The sequence below is a fragment of the Pecten maximus genome, chromosome 5 (assembly GCF_902652985.1).
Source record: "Pecten maximus chromosome 5, xPecMax1.1, whole genome shotgun sequence".
Classification (NCBI taxonomy): Eukaryota; Metazoa; Mollusca; class Bivalvia; order Pectinida; family Pectinidae; genus Pecten; species Pecten maximus.
The window spans coordinates 12,417,548-12,441,304 of NC_047019.1; the positions used below are offsets into that span (position 1 = coordinate 12,417,548).

General features: G+C 33.1%; 1 protein-coding gene across 3 annotated transcripts; it reads left to right on the forward strand.

The window, feature by feature from the left end:
* Window positions 1-8,149: 8,149 nt before the first annotated feature.
* Window positions 8,150-18,361, forward strand: LOC117327184 (E3 ubiquitin-protein ligase XIAP-like). 3 transcript variants are annotated; one of them, XM_033884036.1, is made up of 11 exons: window positions 8,150-8,202; window positions 9,957-10,662; window positions 11,383-11,558; window positions 11,734-12,126; window positions 13,824-13,990; window positions 14,606-14,774; window positions 15,117-15,268; window positions 15,760-15,781; window positions 15,982-16,031; window positions 16,305-16,356; window positions 18,007-18,361. In XM_033884036.1, the coding sequence occupies exons 2-11, from the start codon at window positions 10,490-10,492 to the stop codon at window positions 18,165-18,167; spliced, it is 1,515 nt and encodes a 504-aa protein (XP_033739927.1). In that variant the 5' UTR covers window positions 8,150-8,202; window positions 9,957-10,489; the 3' UTR covers window positions 18,168-18,361. The 3 variants fall into 3 exon arrangements, with proteins under 3 accessions (XP_033739927.1, XP_033739929.1, XP_033739928.1); XM_033884038.1 differs by having other exon boundaries at window positions 14,642-14,774; XM_033884037.1 differs by lacking the exon at window positions 8,150-8,202 and having other exon boundaries at window positions 9,946-10,662.
* Window positions 18,362-23,757: the final 5,396 nt, after the last annotated feature.

Genomic DNA, 23,757 nt, shown 5'->3' on the forward strand with positions numbered 1-23,757 from the left:
ATTAGATAATAATTTGTATATTGGAAATGGAATGTTGCCTGATTTTATGCGTGACCCAAGAGATTTTATACGGCTTAATGAACATCCTCGACTGGATGCGGCTAATCTGATACCGCATCAAGATCAACAGACGTTTCAGCAGGAAAGACGGGAGTTTATGTTACAGCAGCGTAACATTGATGAGGTAGGTTATCATATATAATTTCTATGAATAAACATGGTGTATGTTTGACCCGAACAATAATGCCCATCGATTACTCTAAGGTTGTATTATTTCAATATATGTCTGTTATGCTGCTATAACGTTGTATTTTGCTCTGGTTTGAACTTTTGAGTGGAATGAATGCATGTAAATAACGATTCTTTGTACTGTTGCTATGGCTGTAGTTTAAGTTGAGTCTTTGAAGTGTTTGTAGACAACAGAATGACAAAATAGCACATACTTGTCAGTTTAAAAGCCTTTTTGATAATTCAAACATAATCATATCCATATTTTTGGTAACGAAGTAATGCCGAACCGACCAATTATCTTCATTAAAAATATCTAAATATGCATTATTTTACTTAATGTCATGATGTCGTTTCTACTTATATTGCAAATTATGACCCTTTGAATGGAACGGAATGATATCACGACTAGATTTTAGAATATATTTTCTTGGTTTCAGTGGAGACAGGTTCGTGTACTTCCACCAAGGAACGGAGGATTTAGTGGTAAGTATAATACTAAATATTACAGCGATATTTCAACTACTGTTATTACAAATGTAGATTGTTCTTCTTTTCTAGAATTACTCTTGGAATCTGGTTATCAACGCGGAGGTTTAATTTTGCGAATGCAATGTGTAATATAAGCGTGGCGATTATTTCCAGGATTTTGTTTTACTTGTTCCATTAATATAACTTACATTATGAATCATAAAATAATACACAACGAGGACATTTTCGCGGTTGATTGGCCTCACCATAACTCCCCCTTGCGTTAATATTTACGTTTACGTTATTGCGATTTATTTATATGAACCTATCGATAGGTGTTTTGGAAAGGACACCCTTCGAATATGATAACAAGGATTGTAGTTAAAGTATCTTAATTGAATTGATCTCATGTGATCATATTTTTTAAAATCTCTTCTTTCTTATGAAATAGAAATCTATACAACAAACTCAAATACAATTTGAACATTTTTATTGCAGAGAGGACGCAGATGAGACCTGTAATCAGTGTCAGGAATTCAAGGGAGTATATGGTGAGCATGGTAATAAAATTGTTTTATAAAACCGAGGGACAAAATCCTAGGCATGTCATATGAAATACCATATTTTGTATCTCCTCAAATGTTCAGATGCCTTAACAGCCCATTATAAAAATCGTCTAGATGTGTAATTGTGATGCACACAGTGACATCACATAGCAAAGATTGAGATTTTCAGTATATAAATATTAGTGTATATATTAGATGTTCAGCCTAAACTATAATGATATCTGTTTTAGACTCATATTGGAAGTCAAGAACTTCGACTTCCTCAAAATGGAGTTGACGATGGTAAGTATTTTATCCTGTTCCACAGTTTATTTCTGTGGGAGGAATAACACAGATATATATATATATATATGTAAGAAAACAGTTCGTGTCCATATAGAGTTGGAAAAAAAAAAGAAAAAAAGCAGAACTTGCTGACAAACTTTCTAGCGCTTCCACAGCTATTGCTGTTCCTCAGGGAAGTTTAGTTTTGAAAGGACAACTTGATGACGTCACAAATAACGTGACATCTTGAAGTTTGTCAAGTTTTGTTTTTTAATATATATATATTTATCTTGCAACTGCCACCACATGGTCAGAATACACCCACCATATGTATTTCGTATACGGCAGTGACGGAATACAGCTGTATTTTGGAATCTTAGCTCGTGCGTCAATTCGACTGACCTACTTCCAAGTGAAACAACATTAAAAAGACGAACATATTTGGATCATTGTTGATACTGTTTCACTTTAAAATACTTATTTTTGATGAGTGTCGCAGGATATATAAAAAATATAATATGTATTTTGACTTGTCACAGAAAGACAAAAGTGGCTCGCCAAGGCTCGCCACTGTTGCCTTCCTTTATACAGCTTATGTTTAAAGACACTGACCATATATTCTATATATATATGTATACATATCTTAACATTTGGGTTTTGCAGGAATTAACTATCTGTAATTGAGATATTTGAGACTATTAAGTAATAGTTTATATTAGAAGAGGGAATTGCGGTACATTATACATCACGGTACATTATACATTTCTATCTTCATACGAGTTCGTAAAATACATCATTTTTATAGGTGTTCATAAAATTGATGTAGTTTATATTTGCAATTTGTTTTGGAATTACTCTTTAATATTTCAGAAACGATGTGCTTGGTCTGCAGAAACCGACGTGCAGTTGCACAATTGCAACCGTGTGGGCACGTGGTCTACTGTGACGTGTGTGTTAGGTCTCAGCCGTCCTGCCGTGAGTGCGGAGAACTGGTGGAAGAGTTTATCATATAAAATTTTTCCAGCAAATTTTGGATCATTTCTCCTCTGTCGTTTGTTTGATTGAGAAATTTAGTGAGGTTCGGTGCGACGTAGGGAGAAAAAAAATGATATTAACATTATTCTATTTTCATATCTGACATGAAATTATACATGTATTGACATGAAAAGTACCAAGCTAATTAAACAAAAGGCCATTTGTCTATATAGGTCCAATGGCCAGATGAAGCATGTACATGTAATCTGAAAAAAAGTTAGTTTCAATGTACCTAAGCAAAAACTATATAGTATATATATTTATAAAAATGTACATGATCATATTGAAGTAAGGAGTTAAGTGAGTCCATCTTTGTTGATGTGTCTTAATATATATCTCATAATGTTTTTACAGTTTCAAATAGTGCCCCACAAAATATGTTTTTCATTTTATCGGTGGTTAGAGTTCTAATGAGTTTGAGGACTTCGTGATCTGCATCAGTCTATGTAGTTTTTTCTGATTCTATAAAATAATTGGAAAATATTTTTGGTTTCATCAATCTATGTAGTTTTTTCTGATTCTATAAAATAATTGGAAAATATTTTTGGTTTCATGTTCACCTTAATTGTAATTTTTCATATATATCCTTTTTAAGTGGAGAGTTTATTACTGTAATTATTAAATTCAAACAGCGTTCTACTGTCCTGAGAAAACTTGAGAATAAAAAAAAGGGAAATTTCTGAACATAGGTAGGGATTAAGTAGCAATGTTTTATGTATGCCTGAACAATAATTAATACATGTTTTTCAGTTTCATCAGTATTTTTTACACCATCAACATCTCATGTTTTCGTCGCTCTATTAAAAGTCTCAAAATTAGTTCATGTGAAAGTATTCCATTTCTCTTCGTAAACCTATTATCATCCCTATTCGATCAAGATTAACAGCCTCTAAAAAGACTTTTCGATTATCAGTTCATTTATACCAAACAGCATCAGCATATTCTGGTACTGGTCTTATAATAAGAAGTAAACAATGATAATACAAAAAGGAAACAATAATGATATAAGAAATAATATAAGATATATGTTTTGTATATTTTATATATTTTGAGTTTGTATATGCCAGTTTCATTTTGTTATGGTCTTAGAATGTTCATTTTCGCAATAAATTATCATTGATGTATCATAAGAAAATTAAAATTGGACTAGAACTGACCCATATTTATGAAACTATTCAAGAAAATCTCCGTTTACACCATAAAGTTTTAATGTACACAATGCTCCTACATGCGTGGCCCTATCAAATGCCTGTTACATAACAAAAGTTAAATAGGAGTTCTTTGTTTTAATCAAGGCTAGTTATTGTGGTTGTGTGATAAACGGATAAACAGATAATTGATCCACTGTTTAATCTTTTGGCAACAATGAAGTATCGATAACGGAGTAAATAAACATACAGTCTTTGGGTAAAAACAACGTTCATGGATATAAAGACGCCCAGCATGGTTATAGTCCGGTTGCATGATTAATACATTAAACAACTGTTTCATGTTAATTGGCCGATATGTAATAATGTACTACTATATAATCAAATGTACCTGGAGATCTTTTTAGATGTAATAATGTACTAGTATATAATCAAATGTACCTGGAGATCTTTTTAGATGTAATAATGTACTAGTATATAATCAAATGTACCTGGAGATCTTTTTAGATGTAATAATGTACTGCTATATAATCAAATGTACCTGGAGTTCTTTTTAGATGTAATAATGTACTAGTATATAATCAAATGTACCTGGAGATCTTTTTAGATGTAATAATGTACTAGTATATAATCAAATGTACCTGGAGATCTTTTTAGATGTAATAATGTACTGCTATATAATCAAATGTACCTGGAGTTCTTTTTAGATGTAATAATGTACTGCTATATAATCAAATGTACCTGGAGATCTTTTTAGATGTAATAATGTACTATTATATAATCAAATGTACCTGGAGTTATTTTTAGATGTTTATTCACTTTATATAAATTATTATTGAATTGTAGTGCTTCTTTCTTCCTGCTGGTACTGTATCCTTTACTAAATGATTTTATATTATCAAAATATATTTACTGAAACATGGATGTCTTCTGTTTTATTTCATTAACGACAAGACCAGTTGATACACGTGCACTTTTCCCTGTTTCATTTCTTTAATATTATAATCGAAAAGGCCACCGTCTACCACCAAATGGATATTCTTTATGAGAGCGGTATTGCAGACATTTTCATTTAAAATATCTTTTTTTATTTTGACATATCTTTTTGTATTTTAACATATGACCCAACCAGACCCTTCTTGTAGCTTGTATCATGAATACCTTTTATCTGAGGCTATACCTATAGACGTATGTATGATTCCTAGTGATAAGAAAATGCAGATCGATTTAGCATTGTCACAGATTTGCCAATTAGTGATTAATGTCGCTTTTTGCTCGAAAAAATATATATTGTCCTCATTCATTCATGGCATTTCTCATATTTATCTTTGAAATGTTTGCAACATTATACAGCTGATAAGATACATATATCTTAGTATAAAATTAAGAAAGTGTTCATTTCTACAAGAGAAAAAAGACATTATTTTGTGTGTAGAAACTTTATTCAAAGATAATTCTATGTTAATTGACATATGAAGTTATTCAGGGATATATCTCAAAAGAACATTAAAAGCAGTTTTTCAAGATTCCACAAACTATACAAGGGAGCTAACTGAGTTATCCTAAAGGTAAAAGGAGATATAAAAAGAATATCTTGATTCCAAATTAGTTTTAGAAATAACACAATATCAGCAGTAACGCATGAGCTTGAATGACAAATTAATATGATTAAATGATGATAAGTCTTTATTTCTTTAATTGGGGTTTATTATCACAACACATATTTGGTTATCTGATTTAATTTCTCTTGCCTTAACATTTCGAACTGATACCATATTCAAAGGACATTTGAAGTGAGACAATAAACAGAAACAAAACAAAAAAAATATATAGATCGTACCAAACTTTACCCACAAAGTAAAATATGAAGTGACTAAAGACAAAACATGTAAGTATGTGTATGTGTAAAACGTCTCCAGTGATGTTTTTGTAGATTCTTTGTAGCTCATTGACGATATGTAACCAAAAATATGTTAATGTCAGTACAAATATATAACATGTCTGAAAAAATAAGAAAAGAATGAACAAAAAAGTCACCGAAACAACAGAACTCAAGCAGAAGGCCAATAGAAACTAAGAAAACACAAAAACAATAGGAACACCAAAACGACACAAAAACAATAGAACGCAAAAAGACAGACAAACGAAACCAATGGGCAGTTTCATTCAACCATTTATCTAGACTCAGTTGGCACAGGCCAATCAGCGCTCATCTTGATGAAGACAATTTGTCTGAGTGATGCCTTCTCGGAAAAAAACGGCCAAAAGGTGTTGTGCAGCTAGGAACCATGCTAACATGAAACCTACATTAAGATGAACATGAATAGTAGAACACTTACATGGTCATTAACACTAGATTGACTTATCATTATCAATACACGAATATTACACCTGTCGTGAACAATCTTACTCATCAGTATGTACCAGAAATAATCAGCAAATGCATGCTGCCCTGTCCTTATATAATCTAACTTGCAAAGCTTCCTATCAATGTTGATTTTTGTTTTATCTGAGATACATACAACTGGGAGAATGAATAACAGTAGGTTATGAACAGTACCATGCCTCCTGTAATTCCGAAACACCAGACGTACGACACCATAGCTGTGTTTGGTTAGTGTATCCACAAAACTCTTACAACGATCGTCAGAAACATCATGGTCTAAGAGCCTTTGTTTTAATAACTTTTTTTCCAGCAGCTGCCTTGTTTGAGGAAAATATCAAAGACATTTTTTGTGGATTTGTAATTAAATGTTTTACGGGTCTAATAACAAAGGAAGACCTAAATATAGTGTAAATCCAAATTATTCCAAAATTTACACTTTCTGTATAGGTAAACACGGAAACAATGGTTATTATTTCAGTAAAATGAAAAAAAATGCAACAACTTCTGCATTCCATGCTGTAAATGGCAACAATTTTAATTAGGAGCTGTGGAGTTATTTCCCTTTAATCATGCACATGCCTATAATTCATATACATTCTTTTGTAACTGCAGTTTTTATAGTGTTTGTTGTGAGTTGAAGCAATAAAAGTGCAATTTAAACCTTTTAATTGATTATTAGGCATAAGTGTCATTGAATATTGTTTTCATATCTGAAAAAAGTCGAAAAGTAGCTATAGAGTAAAAATCTGAAAAAAATAAAGCACATGTTTCAGATAATGTAAACATATGCAAACAAAGGCAGTTAACCTTGCACAATACCTATATCAAGTACACATCTTTGTAATTTACATAACAATTACAATTGAAGAATAAGTAAACACGCTTTTTTGCTGTTTTTCAGCCACAAAATCAAAAAAAAACCTTCATAAAATTTCATGATTTCTTACCTGCATAGACACCTTTCCCTACACATTTTTTTCTGAACACTATTTGAAACCAAACATCACTATGCCAATGTCATGATTAATCTTGTTTTGACGTAGGTTTAACTTTTACTTATTTTGCTATCTAACTTTGTCTACTATACGTACAAACAAAATTGCTTCCCTTTTCCTGTGTAGACACACTTTTGAGTAATCCTAAATTGTTTAATCTCTAACCTAGTTTGGCTCATTTTAGTCAAACGTGGAGCCCGCATAGACCAACTTCATAATGAATACACCAATTCTAGTATACATTTAATTTATGCTTTCTGTATGTCTTATTACAGGAATTACCTAACAAAAACTCTCCCATGACAAGGCGGTTCTACTGTTGTCTGCTGCCTTAGCATCATCGAAGAGTCTTGAAGGACAAAACAGTTGCATGATACACTTATAATCATAATTTGACATAGCAAATATTCAAATATACAAATAACGTTCCTTTGAAATCCAAGATTGAAAATTATGAAATTTATTCAGTCATGAGTCTTTTGCATCTTCCCACTTCGACTTTGACATTTCCTCTGACCAATTTCGAGTTTATGGTCCCCTCCATCGATCAACACTTTAGACCCATAGCCGCAACTGTATCGTTCTGTTGTATCTAAATCTCAATTTTTTTCTGAGAGGTGCTAATTTCTTGTGTCTTTTCTACTATCCTTACTGGTTAACCTATGCATCTTTGGTGAAAAAAGCTTTTGAGGTTCTAAGCTCGTTAGTTCTGCTAGTGACATTTATGTCCACGAGATTTACAGTTTCACTAGATATGCCACACGGTCTTATTGCCCAGGTAAGTTTCAAGGGTTTCCATTCAAATATGTAATGTTTTAGTTCATATTTTGCACTTGTTTTATCGATTATTATGTCAATATTCTCTATTTTTCTTATGAATGATAACATAATCAGATTTAATTATTATTGTAATCTCAGAATGTCACATTGATTCTATAATGAGGGTATTGTTTCCCCTATAATATACTAACATTTCATTTGGCTATTTGGTTTAAAGAAGTTTTGACAGAAAATACGAAAATAATACCCATGAATCAAGAACCCGCAATCGGTCATGCGCAATAATGTCTGATTGCGTCATTTGTATACGCTAAGGTGTGGACAATGAGGTAAGAATAAACTTAATCTATGGCCATTTTTATTATTGCCATTAATATCACGTTCACTGCAAACATAGGAATAACTGAAACGGTTTTGTTAAGTGATGTATGTTTTAAATACTACAATTATAATGCACATCTGTGAAGACATATTGCCACGTGTACACACGTATACCGGTCGCACGTCCCGAATGTTTCGAATTGTGGCCTTGATGATTAAAATATCAATAGGTGAAAATGAATTTATTTTGGACAGTAATTCAGTGAAAAAAAATTGGACAGTAATTCAGAGAAATTTCACTAACTTGGGTATTTTACCCAACGACACGGTAAATATTAATTTGGTTTTCGAGAGTATAAGCAACAAGTGATTTGATTGGATAAAACTACTGACACTATCCAGGCCTGTCGAAACATTGAGTATATATCTGGTTTTTGTTTTTTTGTTTTTTTAGTCTATTATATAAGCTATTTCTAACAGTGAAATGGAATTCTTCATACTTTTTGCTTTGTTCTTTTGTATACCACAATGCGTTTCTTCAAGCTCAGGACATTTCTCAGACAATCTTCTGTTTACTATCAGGAAGTAGATCATCCCCCTACTAAATGCTTATCACGGTTGTAACACTTCATAAATTTATCACAATTCCACGACAGAAGAATAAGAATTTTGGGGAAAAAACAATTAAATTGAGAACTGCAAGATCATAAACAGATTTATATCAATTGGTATATGCATAAATGAATTTCTTACTGTTACATATGTTGTCGATTAGTTGTACAGAATTTACAATCACATTTCCATCCCTGGAGAGAACAGTATGGCTTCTCCGTAAAATAATCCGTGTATCAACTGTAAATGAATCCTATGCAAGGATAACACTTGAAAAGTAGGAAAAGAGTAAACAAAACGAGTTATTACATGTAATTAGCCCGTGGCGTAAGGGCAGTGTTGCACATCCGGGTAAACAAACCTGTGGGTAGCAGTGTGTGTTGGTGACCTAATTGTGGTTAAAATACAAGTGTGCGTATAATACATATGGGGAAGGTTGAATGATTTATAATAGCTACACAGGTGGTTTACACACTACATGTTAGGCAAATAATAAGGTGATAAAACTGTATCGCATAGGCGATGATTCGTGCCGCCAACAATTCCAAATGTTTATACAAAGGATAAAATGTGAATAGCACACTTAATTGTGAATTCGTTAATTAAGATAGTAAAGTGATAACAATGAAACATGAAAAAACACAAACAAACAAAACGAGGCACAGATAAACAGGCCTATATGCAGTCTAGGGACATTTCGTTCATCGAATTTCTATACCCTTAGCATCATCCACCTTTGTGTGTAGAGGAAGAACATTTTTAATGAGGTTTGATTCATTTTTAAATTCCAAATGGAAAATGAAGCCGGTTCGAAATACGCATATTAAGTATACTTGCTCTTATCCAGTTTTCAAAAAGTATTAAATTCTGGAGTAAAAGTTCCTCCCTTTACTTATCTAAACATTTGTGCACAGCTCCATTTTGACTTTTCTGAGATCTCTTTTGGATTTCCACACTCCTGCCTCTAAGTATCTCTGAGGATGCCGTTTTAAATCTATCATTCGACATATATAAATGTATACTGTATCTATTACTAAATTTATAATTCATAGACATAATTAATCTGTGTGCCTTTTATAGATTTATTTAAAAAGTTAATCAATTGCAACTATATTCTGTTTCAGAAAAAAACGTTGTTTTTCTGTTCCAGACCAATATGGATTGGAAAATACCGGACGTCCTATCACCTAACTCCATTTGGGATATCATATTCATGTTCATCACATTGATAGGTTGTGTGAATCATGTTAAAAGAAAAATACATTTGTATTTTTGCAAGGAAGGAAATCTTCACACATTCAGTGCAGTTATTAAAGATGGCGAATTCCAGTCAAATCACAAACTGATCGGCATTATAAGTAAACCTTGCGAAGATGAAAGAAACACAAAGATGTTGATTTCCAGTTATGAGCGTACACCAGTGAGACCGAATACAGTAATCACAGGTTATAGATCAAATCTTAGAACAACCAACTTCTATGAAGACAAAATTAATGACCAACTCAATGTAACAAAACCTCCACGTAATACAGAAGATTGTGGAACACAAACGAGAAAATGTTTGGATGTTCTGTCTACTGAGCTATTAAGTCCAGTAGACAATAACATTACTGTTTACCCTGTTCGACAACATGAACACACCAATGGCACATCGACTGACAGAGAAATCTGCTGACATTATCGATGGTATTGATGATGACGGAAATGACGAAGCGGGATGAGGATTTTCGGGGAACTGATAGTGCCAGTACCGACAACGTTTCTTACGCCGTCAATACGTCAGATGTAGAAAATCAGCAACTAACGGAAGGGTCAGATTCGAGACAGGAAAACCTAAACCAAGATGAAGTTAACCTGTAAGTAAAACATTTCAAATAGTTTCAAATCATTATGACTATAAAGGTAGCAATATATCTTAAGCATTTTAGATGTCGATACATACAATTGATGCATTAGTACAGATGCTTCAGAAATATCTTTTCAAAGCATATATGATGTTATCGACGAAACTGCTTCATTAAATGTTTTTCGTGCCCTGATGCATTGATTATCTTATACAGTAATGAAACCTGATACTTACGTTTGCATTCCTTATCATCTAACCCTTGTTGAAAGGTCTTAAGTTATTTGGAAAACATAAATCTGGTTTTGGGATTTTATTTTGTTATGTTTTAAAGTAGTTGCATTGTTAAAAAATAATTTATATCAACATCAGATTTAACGATGGGGGTGTTAGCCATAAATGGGGAAAATTAAAATTAATACACATTAGATGAACCGTTAGGGTTCCGTTAATAAGAAAAAAAATTAAAAAGTAAAGCACACAGACGAAAGCAGACAACATCGTATTATCACTAGTGATAGTCACAAGTGATCAGGATATGGTGAAACAAGACTTTCCTGATATATAATTTCTCCTTGTGTGATTGGTGTATTGTTTGATATATTGAACATATTGGAAGCTAGTTGAAAATTAAAAAAAAACAAAAAAAAAACTTCTCATATATTACAGCGTTGAAAACGCGAACTGAACTAGCTGGTATAGATAAAATGATATTATTTTATTAACCTCTCAGTCCAGAGCAAAGATCTGCACATTGCACATCAGAATCCGTTGGTATTGTTACCGGAACTCAGTCTCGGCACCCAGAATTTGAGATGTTCGCTGCTAGGTTACAGACATATCTCGGATGTCCACAAAGCCTCCAAGGGAAAGCGCACGACTTGGCAACTGCTGGTTTTTTCTATACAGGTACGTATCAAGAGATCCTGTCTTCGTCAACAGAACAACTGATTGAATTATTCCCATACTTAGATAAATGTGGTTTTACAAACATGCTATATCAATATCAAGCAAAATCATGTAGTTAAAACATTAAAATGTTTTGCAGAAAAAGATAGGATTATTTCCCCTTTATCGTTTTCAGGAGTCAAAGACCATACAATTTGTTTCTTCTGTGGAAGAGTTTTAAAAGATTGGGAGACCGAAGATGAACCATGGATTGAACATGCCCGATGGTTCCCAGACTGTAGCTTCGTCATCAAAAACCAGCAACAGAAACTTGCTGATTACGATCTGGATTCCCTAAGGCAAAGGCAGCACTCGCAACAGCAGAGTAGCCCCAATAAACTACAGCAGCCAAACCGCCCTGTGCAACCGACTGACAACTGTGTGTCCAAATCAAACTGTTCTTCAAGCGACCATATACACCAACCTATGCATCCCCAATTTGCTAACCTTGCTTTGAGGCGCAACACATTTCAAGAGGCGGTATTCCTAAACGATCAGCAGATGGCCGAAGCTGGGTTCTTCTACAAAGGTAATGATAATAGTTCGTCTTTTCAGTTACTCACAGCTTGTATGGATTCGCGCATGGCAAGTAGACAGTAATTGTGACGATTTTCGCATTCTTACAATATCAACTAAATATCAAATTCATATTTAAATGCGCCATACCGGTAAAAGTGTGGATACACCTGTCCAGAGTAAAATTCTCTTTCTGGAAATATCTGAATACACTTCAGGGATAGAAGAACACAGATCCCTGTTACCTAAGATTGTTAACGGGACTTATGCTCAAGGGATACATGATTATATAGTAACCGTCTGCGCCGTTCTCTGGCTTGGATTAAAGGAGACACATCGTACTTCCCGAAGGAGATTGGTTCTAACCAATGGCAGTAACTTTGCCCGATAGCCCAAACAACAACCTGTCGTTACTTTCCTCTTACCAGAATATGAAAGAATTTTCTAGATTGATCTTTTAATCCGACACATCCTATACATTCAATCATCCAAATGACCACCAACTTGATCAGACAGATCTTTTAATCCGACACATTCTATACATTCAATCATCCAACTGACCACCTACTTGATCAGACTGATCTTTTAATCCGACACATCCTATACATTCAATCATCCAACTTACCACCAACTTGATCATTTCCACAATTGACGGATCTCAATCAGTGCCAACAAGATCATCTAGACGGATATGGAGTCCGTAAATTCATCTAGACATGATACAGTGGATATTAAACCTTTGACTTAAGTTGACGCTGACACTGAAAGTATACCTACTACGTACAAACTGTCTGTTCATTTAGACTCCCGACAATCCTGTACGAAAGACCAATACCCATAATATGATACTTACACTGGAGGTTTGAAATATTTCAAGGGAATATCCGTTTGTTTCTGTCAATTTCTTTCTGGTCTTGCATTTTTATTTATTTATATATTTTTTTCTTTCTTGTAGTCTCGCGAAATAACATAACAACTGCATACTATGTTTTAAATGTGATTAATACCTTTAATACTTTCAATTCAGGTAAACGTTTCGTTTCCCTATATTATGTATATCGTCAAACCAAAACATTGTTTTTCTATTTAAGCAAAACAGGATACACAGCTCGTGTTTTCAGACACATGGACATTTAAGACTCTTTGGATACGCAAATAAGTCATATTCTGATCCCACTTGTCATGTTTACACAATGGTTGAAGCTGCGCAGGAGGCGAAGGATCGATGTGGAAATTAAATTATGCTATGGCAGAATTAATGGTGTTAATGGTGAATTACGTATTGACATAGTTTTATAGCTCGGTGCGTATGATATGTTTAGAAACTTCACGGTAGAGGTAGGTTAATTGCAAATGGCGTCAAATTCCGAAGAACACGTACGCAACTATAGTGCTGGATAAAGTGCGATTAATTTTTTTTCAGTTTTCTATTTTTTTTTTATATATATATGTATATAAAGTCTGTAAAATATAGACATTAATTTTATGTAGTGAAATATGGAATTCAAATATAACATCGACTGTTAATTCTATTTTATGCAGTTGCCAAACCGTATATTCATAATGTAACGTTAATTTGTCATTATTGACAATACAGTTATTTTCATTTCAACAAATTTCAAAGTTATGGTATTTATCTAACTTATTTTATTTTATATTGGACCCCTGTATATATTTTGCTCATATCGACATTCAATTTACTTTTTATAGAACCTGGACTTTTGATTTGCTTCCACTGCGGAGGACACCTGTTTACCTGGAAACCAGGAGTCAACCTTTGGAACGAGCATGCACGGTTGTTTCCTAATTGTACATATCTAAATGCTCATCGTGATCAAAACTTTATCATGGATGTTATAAAAAGATTTGAAGAAACGGTATGTATTCTATTTCTATAGAAAATAATGCAACCAGGCCAAATCTATACCTGATACATAATTAAGTTTTTTCATGATATTTAAAACAAGGATAAAAAATGAAAAATTGGTGTGAAATCCTAATTGAGAATTCAAACATGTTTCTTATATATGTTCATACACATTAAAAACAAAACTTATTACAAGTGCGATTGATATTTATGCAGAATATTCATCAGAATTTATGTTGTTTGCTTATTCCAATCCCCGTGAATAAGAATAATTAGGAAAGCATGAAAAATAGTGAAAATGTTGATAATTTAGTTAACTTTGTTAAGGAGTACATTTAATATAATTTCCATTGCTGAAATATATTTAAATCTGGTAGATAACGGTGATTAATCTTAATTGGTAATTCCAAAGTTTCCATTAACAAGAAAAATATATTTACATCTGTATTGAGGTTCATATGTTATTTACGAAAATGTCTTGATGTTCGAGTGACTTTTGCTAATACAAATTCAAACAAGTAAACATTATTCTATTGTATTGGGAAAAACAATGATTGAAAAAAACAGATATTACCGTTTACCAATGAAATTGAACATGGAACTCGATTTTCATAATTGATATTAGGAAACTTTGGAGACGGTCCCATCTACGTATTCTCAGACTCCTCAACGAAGCTCTAAGTTGACACATCGTCGTAACAACCTGGAAACCAGCAACCCACAGTCCCCAACGGCATCTGGGCATACCGATGACAAGGGCAATCGGTTTGACACATCAAGCAAAATGGACCAAGGTTTGACTTTAGTATATATGACAAGACAACACAAGATAGTACGAGACAATACAAGACAATGCAAGACAGTACAAGACAATACAAGACAGTACAAGACAATACAAGACAGGACAAGATTGTATGAGACAATACAAGACAATGAGATACAAGGCAAACATCTATCAATCGTATTATCGTATTCCATGTCTCTCCCTTGGTTGATTTTAAAGATGAGTTATTGAATCGATAGGACTGACACAAAATCTAATATACAACATGAGAGTAGACAAAACAATATTTAACATTTGACTTTTGAATTGCCTTGTGAAATTGAGGAATATTTACCTTGCTGTGTTCTTGCAGATAAAAGGGCGAAAGAAGCGCTTTTGAAACACATGAATACTCAACAAAACCCAACACCCTCCCCGAGACAGGATCAGAATTTGCCGATACCTTTTGGGACGCAGACGCAAGAAAATCTGCAAGTTAGGCTGAGCCAAAGTGTCTTGGTGGAGGTATATTGTTATATTGCCCCATATTTTCTATACTGAATCCTTTTCATAACATTTCGTTTGCTAAACACTACATTTTGAGACAAGGTACAAATATAATACTGTAGACGGACTGAAAAATAACTATCCAAAAATGATATAGAATAGGTACTGAAATACAAGAACAAATGGAGTAACTCTATGATATACAATATTCATCTAGGGAATGATGTTAATTTTACCGCGTTGATTCATATCTTATATTGTTTTTTTGTTTTTGTTTTTTGTTTTTTTCTTTTTCTTTTGGGCCTTTTTTAATCTTATATAGCAAAAGTTTGTTGAAGAAAGTATCAATATCTTTCTATCTGTATATATCCTCTGCAGTAAATTATCTCCCTTTCTCGAGTACATTGAGTACATAACTACTTGTAAAATTCTCGAGATAGGATGATTTAAACAAATAAGACATCAAAGATGAGTTAGTTTCTAAATTTATAACTTTCCATTTGTTTCAGAACGCACAAGAGCAGATGTTGAGTAAGTATACACGAATTTCGTATCATTCATTCTACCAATATTAGTATTGATGCAATCTAGATTATCGATAATATTTGTGTCTCAATAAAGTATTCAGATATCTTAATTGCTCTTTTAGGGGAGGTTGTTTCATCTATAATTCAATTCTGAATAACTATAAACAATGTATCTGTTCAAATTAAACATTATTCTTGTTTTAGGACCAGCCGTCATATCAAATAGGAACACTTCACAAATTGCACAGAATAGGGTGAGTATGTCCTCTCAAATATTTTAATATGCAAATAATCGTGTTTACATAAATTTGTTAGGAGACAACCTCAACCAAAACATTAAGTATGAAGAAATGATATTTTGTGATTGATAAAATCAAGATTAATAAAGGAGTAAGATAATAAGTTATATTACCCAGTGTTTACATATTTGATATTAAGCCTTAAGACCTGTCGGTTATGAGTATTCACCCATAGGCCATCCTGAACTATAATCTATAGATACGCTTACCTGTGTATACCTTTTGTAGACGGTGTATTCGTCCCGGGTAACCAGACACACACACACAGGACAAGTCATCGGTAAGTTAATGTGCACTCCAAATTTAATGACGCGTGATCTGAAATCATGATTTAATTGTAACCATGCTTTATCTGTAGTCACGTGTTACCTGTAATCGTGGCTTATCAAAGTAATCATGCTTTATAGGAAATAATGATTTACCTACGAGTTACCAATAATCATGTCTTACCTCTGTAGTCATGATCAATGGGAAATGATGCTTTTAATTAAATAAATATTTACTTGTAGTTATGATTTACTACTGTAATCAGATAAATAAATAATTATGACTTTCATATCATCATGAGTACCTGCTTTTTTGTTTTACTTATAATCACGAGTACCTGTTACCATAATTTAGTTAAGAGTTATTATAAAAAATATACTTATGATTCTATACATGTATATTGTATTATAAGGCGTCGGTAAGGAATTGTAAATCATACACATATTGTATTATCTATCAGAATAAATCTATGTTTCTCTGTATCTATGTAGGATTATACCAGTAATCATGGGCTATCTGTTATCATGTGCCACCTGTAATCATGGGCTACCTGTAATCATGGGCTAACTGTAATCATGGGCTATCTGTAATGATGGGATGTAATCATGGGCTACCAGTAATCATGGGCTATCTGTAACCATGGGCTACCTGTAATCATGGGCTATCTGTAATCATGAGCTACCTGTAATCATGGGCTACCAGTAATCATGGGCTATCTGTAACCATGGGCTACCTGTAATCATGGACTATCTGTAATTATGATCTACCTTTAATCATGGGCTACCAGTAATCATGGGCTACCAGTAATCTTGGGTTACCTGTAATCATTGGCTAACTGTAATCATTGGCTAACTGTAATCATGGGCTAACTGTAATCATGGGCTAACTGTAATCATGGGCTACCTGTAATCATGGGCTACCTGTAATCATTGGCTACCTGTAATCATTGGCTAACTGTAATCATTGGCTAACTGTAATCATGGGCTACCTGTAATCATGGGCTAACTGTAATCATGGGCTACCTGTAATCATTGGCTAACTGTAATCATGGGCTACCTGTAATCATGGGCTAACTGTAATCATGGGCTATCTATAATGATGGGAGGTAATCATGGGCTACCAGTAATCATGGGCTACCTGTAATCATTGGCTATCTGTAATCATGATCTACCTGTAATCATGGGTTATCTGTAATCATGGGCAACCTGTAATCATGGGCTACCAGTAATCATTGCCTACCTGTAATCATGGGCTACTTGTAATCATGGGCTTACTTGTAATCATGGGCTACTTGTAATCATGGGCTACTTGTAATCATGGGCTACTTGTAATCATGGGCTACCTGTAATCATTGGCTATCTGTAATCATGATCTACCTGTAATCATGGGTTATCTGTAATCATGGGCTACCTGTAATCATGGGCTACCAGTAATCATTGCATACCTGTAATCATGGGCTATCTGTAATCATGGGCTACTTGTAATCATGGGCTATCTGTTATCACGATTTATCGGTCATTACATATTATTATTACATTTCCCATGAAATCATGATTTATCTGTAATCATGAAGTTCCTAAAATCACTATCTATCTGTTATCATCTTGTCCATGTACTTTAGATTATCAGTTGCATGTTGTATTCTTTTCCGATTTTGATTCAGAACGCTACCCATGGAACTTAATTTGTAAGCTATGCCAGGAACACCTTGCAGATGTAACCTTCTTCCCCTGCGGACACACCGTCTGCTGCAGACGCTGTAGTAGAAATGCAAGTGTCTGCTGTGAGTGCCATCGTGCCATTGAAAGAACTGAAAACGTTTAAACTACGATTCTGATGGGATCATTGATGTTGGACAATATCTCCACAGACGGCTTGGGATATAACCAAATGTTGTTTAAATACTGATTCAGCCAACCTTTAGTGTATGTATTTTGTAAATAGAGGATATCTAACAGTGTTTTCAGTAATACCAAATATATTTCACTCGTGCGGCTAATATTTTGATATTTTTCACGAGTGCGACTGTTAGATATTCTGTTTATTCCATTTTTTATCAACGAAAAACCTACCCCGTATGCTAACTAGGCCTACAGCGATAATTTGTAAACAAACAATGTAGTTCCCCCTGTCCAGGTGCTGAGATATATGTCGGGCTTTCTGATTGGTCAATTATTTTGGTATTTTCTAATCATTAACTTGATTGGTCAAATCAGCAAAAGTGATATTTTTCACTAGTGATAAATATGATATTTTTCACTTTTATAGAATGAATATTTTTTGATATTTCACTGGTAAAAATGTAATAAATACTTATATGTTGCTGTGAATAGTAATAATATAAATGAGACTCTTGTGCAACTTGAATTTATCATCATTACGAGAATGAAGTGAGGTCGTGACGGTAATTCACGAGATAGTTGTAGAGGTATTATGTTAGACTGTTACATAATCGTGTATACATATTAGCGCGTTTTTTCTAATAGAGGTTTCAAAATAATTGTGAAATTTGATATTTCACAAAGGAAGATTTAATGTGGAAGTCATCGAGGCATGACTGATGTAGAGTTTGAGAAGGTCAATGTGTTAGGTTTAGTTTGAACAATAGGACACAGAGAATATGTCAATAGGTGAAATACTTTCGGGATTTTCATCTAGTAATAAAGACAGTAGAACAAAGGAGAGATGTTCAGTATGACAGACGTCTTGGGGTATGTCCACATCACAGATATTATCTTGCATTAGTTAATGAGCAGAAATAACTCATTTGCAACCACCATATCAAATGGTCGGTAACAATTTCAATGAAATAGTTTATGGTTAGGCTGGAGTGCAAATCTCTTGTGCCTATTTATCTATGTTTGCTAGAAATATATTGATTGGTCAAAGTCGTTACTTAGTAGTTTTTATTTCCAAACTATATTATATTATATTTTTATAGAAGTATAGATATGAAATGGATTACTATATTATTAGTTTTTTTTTCCATAAAGATATATTATTTGTGTTTTCTAACAAAATATGAAAAACAATAAGAGTCCTGGGTCTGATGGGTTTACTGTAGAGTTTTTAAATTTTTTCTGGAATAAATTGGGAAATTTTGTTGTAAGATCTTTAAATTATGGTTATGCACATGGAGAATTATCTGTCACACAGAGACAAGCTATAGTCACCTGACTACCTAAAGGAGATAAACCTAGACACTTTCTAAAAAACTGGCGTCCTATTTCGTTATTGAATATTACTTATAAAATAGCATCAGGGGTTATCTCATGTAGAATCGGAACAATATTAGACAAACTTATTAATAGGGACCAAACTGGATTTCTATCGGGGCGTTATATCGGAGAAAACACTAGATTACTCTTTGATTTGATGCAATTTACAGAAGACAATAATATACCAGGCATGATACTAATGATAGATTTCGAAAAAGCTTTTGACTCAGTCTCGTGGAAATTCATTGAAAATGTCTTAAATTATTTTGGTTTTAAAGACAATATAGTTTCTTGGTTTAAAACTCTACATAAGAATGTATCGGCCACCATCAATCAGGGGGGCAATTTATCTACTTTTTTCGATATAAAAAGGGGTTGTAGGCAGGGGGTCCAATAGCACCATATATATTTATCTTATATGCCGAGGTTCTAGCTATTAAAGTGAGAAATAACAAAAAAATTAATGGTATTAAAGTGGGTGATTTCCCCATACTTCTCTCTCAGTATGCTGACGACACTTTTTTCACACTTGATGGATCGCAACAATCTTTATCTGAATCTCTGAATGAACTAAATACCTATGCAGATCTCTCAGGGCTTAGAGTAAATATTGATAAGACACAGATCATATGGATAGGGTAAAAAAAATATAGCCAGGACATACTTATGCCTGAACTTAATCTACAGTGGGGACGGGAACGGTTTAGTCTACTTGGGATAGAATTTGATGTGAACCTCCATGCTATGCCAAAGATCAATTATGACAAGAAAATTGTAAAACTTAAAACTCTTGTAGATACTTGGAAAAGAAGAAACCTCACACCGATAGGGAAGATACACATAATTAAATCTCTTTTTATTTCACAATTCATCCACCTCTTTACAGCTCTGCCTAATCCAGATGAAAAAACATTCAGCAATATTAACACTATTCTATTTGAATTCCTATGGAACAGTAAAGTTGACAAAATTAAGAGAGAAACTGTTGTCCAAGATATCATAAATGGCGGTTTAAAAATGGTTAATATCAAGGCTTTCGCGGACTCATTAAAACTAAGTTGGATTAGAAGACTTTACCATACACCAGAACTAACTCGTAAAGATTGGGAAAATATTTACAAATTACCATTCCAGGTAACAAAAAATACTAAGCTTCAATGGCTGCAATACAGGATTACTCATAACATTTTAACTACCAATTCAAGACTGTTTAAGGCAAGACTAGTTATCAGTCCCTTATGCAACCTATGTAACTTTGAAAGAGAATCAGTCAGTCATGTTCTATGGGAATGCCAAGAAGTTCAAAAACTCCTACAGACACTAGAATCACTTATTGATGCATTGTTTATTCCCTTTTCTATCAATAAACAATCCTTTCTGTTTGGAATTACTAGTTACAATAGCCCAAGTGTTCGAGTTGATAATGAAATAATTTTGATAATTAAACACTACATTTACATAACACGATGCCTGCATAGTTCTCTGAATATCAATACTTTAGTAAAAAATATACAAAGTCATTATTCTGTGCAAAAATATATTTCAAATAGCAAAAATAACACTTTAAGATTAAAATTTATGAATGAATGGAGAAAATGGGTAAATCTTATTAAACTTGAAATCTAATCCTGACTATGTGCTGACAATAACACCTGTACACTTTTTCGGATAAGAATGAATTCATCATCCCATGTCCTCCCTCTATCTCTCTCTGCTTTATCCCTTTCCTTTTTTTTGTCTCCTTATTTTTTTTTTAATTTTTTTTCTAAGTGAATTATATATAAGTCAAAATAGCAGGTAGACTATTAAATGCAAGTATGTGTGAATATGCATGAGTATGTGTGTGAGGTTGTGTGTTAGTGCATGTGTTTGTGTGTGTGTGTGTGTGTGTGTGTGTAAGGTTGTTAGTTAGTGCACATTTAAGTAATTTTGAATGTGTATACGTATGATATTGTTTTGAATGTGTATGTATGTTTTGTGTGTATATGCTAGATCTAAATGGTGCAATCAGTGTGGAGCCTGGTCAATGGTGCCGATGACTCAGTTGATGTGGCAAGAGTTGATATGACCAACACAGAAGCTGAGCCCTCGACAGGATTGATCAGGCTACCAGGAAACTGAATATGTATGTATGTGCGGATGGATGTATGTTTATCAGAATATGTATACAGATATAGGAGTATGTTTGGTTTGTATGTATTTATCCTTGTAGTTAAATTGATGTTGATGATGAGTATGATGATGATTATGGTTATATGATGATTAGTATGATGATGATTAGTATGATGATGATGATGACTATATATACATGATGATGATGATATCATGATGAGATTATGATGATGCTGATGATTTAAGGTTTATTATTATCATTATGATGATGATGATAAGATTATGATGATGATGATGACTATGATGATGATGATATCATGATGAGATTGTGATGATGACTAATGATGATGATGATGATGATGATGATGATGATGATGATGGTTATGAGTATGATGATTATGATGGTAATGATTCGTAGGATGATTAATATGACTATGATTGTGAAGATGAGATTATGATGAAGATGACTATGATGATGATGATATCATTATGAGATGATGATGATGATGATGATGATGATTAGTATGATGATGATTATTATTATGATGATGATTTTAATATTTAAGTAGGATGATGAGACTATGATGATGAAAAATATAGGTTATGATGACAGTGAAGATGATATTATGACTATGATGATAGCAAATCATACATATTGGAATCGATGTGTGTTTGTTGTATGTGCTTCTTATGTATTTATGTATTAAAAATGTCTAAAAATATATATATATATATATTATTTGTGTTTTCTACAAATATAGCATTTGTGTTGTCATAAAAATAGAAATATATTATTAGTGTTTTAAAAAAGGTAGCTCATGTGTTTTCATACAAATACTTGTGATATTGTTCGAGCTAATAAACAATGTACATTTTTAAAAAAATTATGTATTTTTTTGTTTTTTTCACTTGTACGAAATATAAAAATATGTCTGTTGGAAGATCTTATCATCAAAGCCAGTACAGATGGTGTCAGCCAGAAAATTCAGTATCAGTCACTTTCTTTTTCAAAATTGTCAGTTCACCCTTTGCCATAGCAATGTCATAACGGTGATGCACAGTTCACAGCAAAAACAAAAAACAAAACAAAAACAGCGTGTTTGCATCTTTGATTTCGATCGTTTCAGAAAAACAAATGTATAAAAAATCTTCAGATTTGAACAGAAATCACACGCGGGAAAATAGACAAAATACCGACTTAAATGAAATTTAATATGATATGTTCGGGTGGTTTTTACACGCATTTTGCATTGTAATATATTTAACTAATTTAGTACTCCGGATATGGCGTGATCCGTTTGCTTTATTGAAATTTCCCAAAAGACTATTGGCACACCCATTGACACAAACTTTTCCTATTTTGGCTGGGTTTTTTTTTGTTTTTTTTTGGTTTTTTACAATACTGAATTAATCGACGAGCTTATCAGAACACGTTGGTAAGAAATGTATACCAATGTCGATCGCATATTTTCTCCTTGACTTGAAATCGTCTATATCAGCTGTATTCTACAGCATACCAGAGACGGCCTATACTTCCCTTCTATGTGATAAACACAATGATTTCCACTTCTCTTTTGTTATAGTGTAATCCTCTATTTTTCTATAGTATTATCTTTCCTTCACCAACTAATGGTGTTTACATGTGGCAGCTGATTCAGTATCTAAGACATTGTTTTCAATCATGATTATCGCAATAATCGTCGACCACAGACAAAATATAACCCTTGCATTCAAGAGATTTAGGTTAATTGGTTAAAAGTTAAATGGTTGTGACTCTGTTGTAACGGTATATGATTGACTAAATTTATTCGAAGTCAGCTTTGTGAATCACTATAGATTTAGCGTAGATGCAGGGATGAAGGGCTGCCAAGTTTGTGTGTTGGTACAACTACTTTTGCGTACATAATATATATTATGTGATTGATTCCATTTCAAAAGCAAGAGAGATCTGTTACAGTTTTTAGCTTCAAGTAAATCTGCATCATGTGATATCATTTAATAAAAAAAAAATGAAGAAGATGAATTGCGAAATTGATAATTCAGTTGACAAATAGCAGGTTGAATTATAAAATATACACACCAAC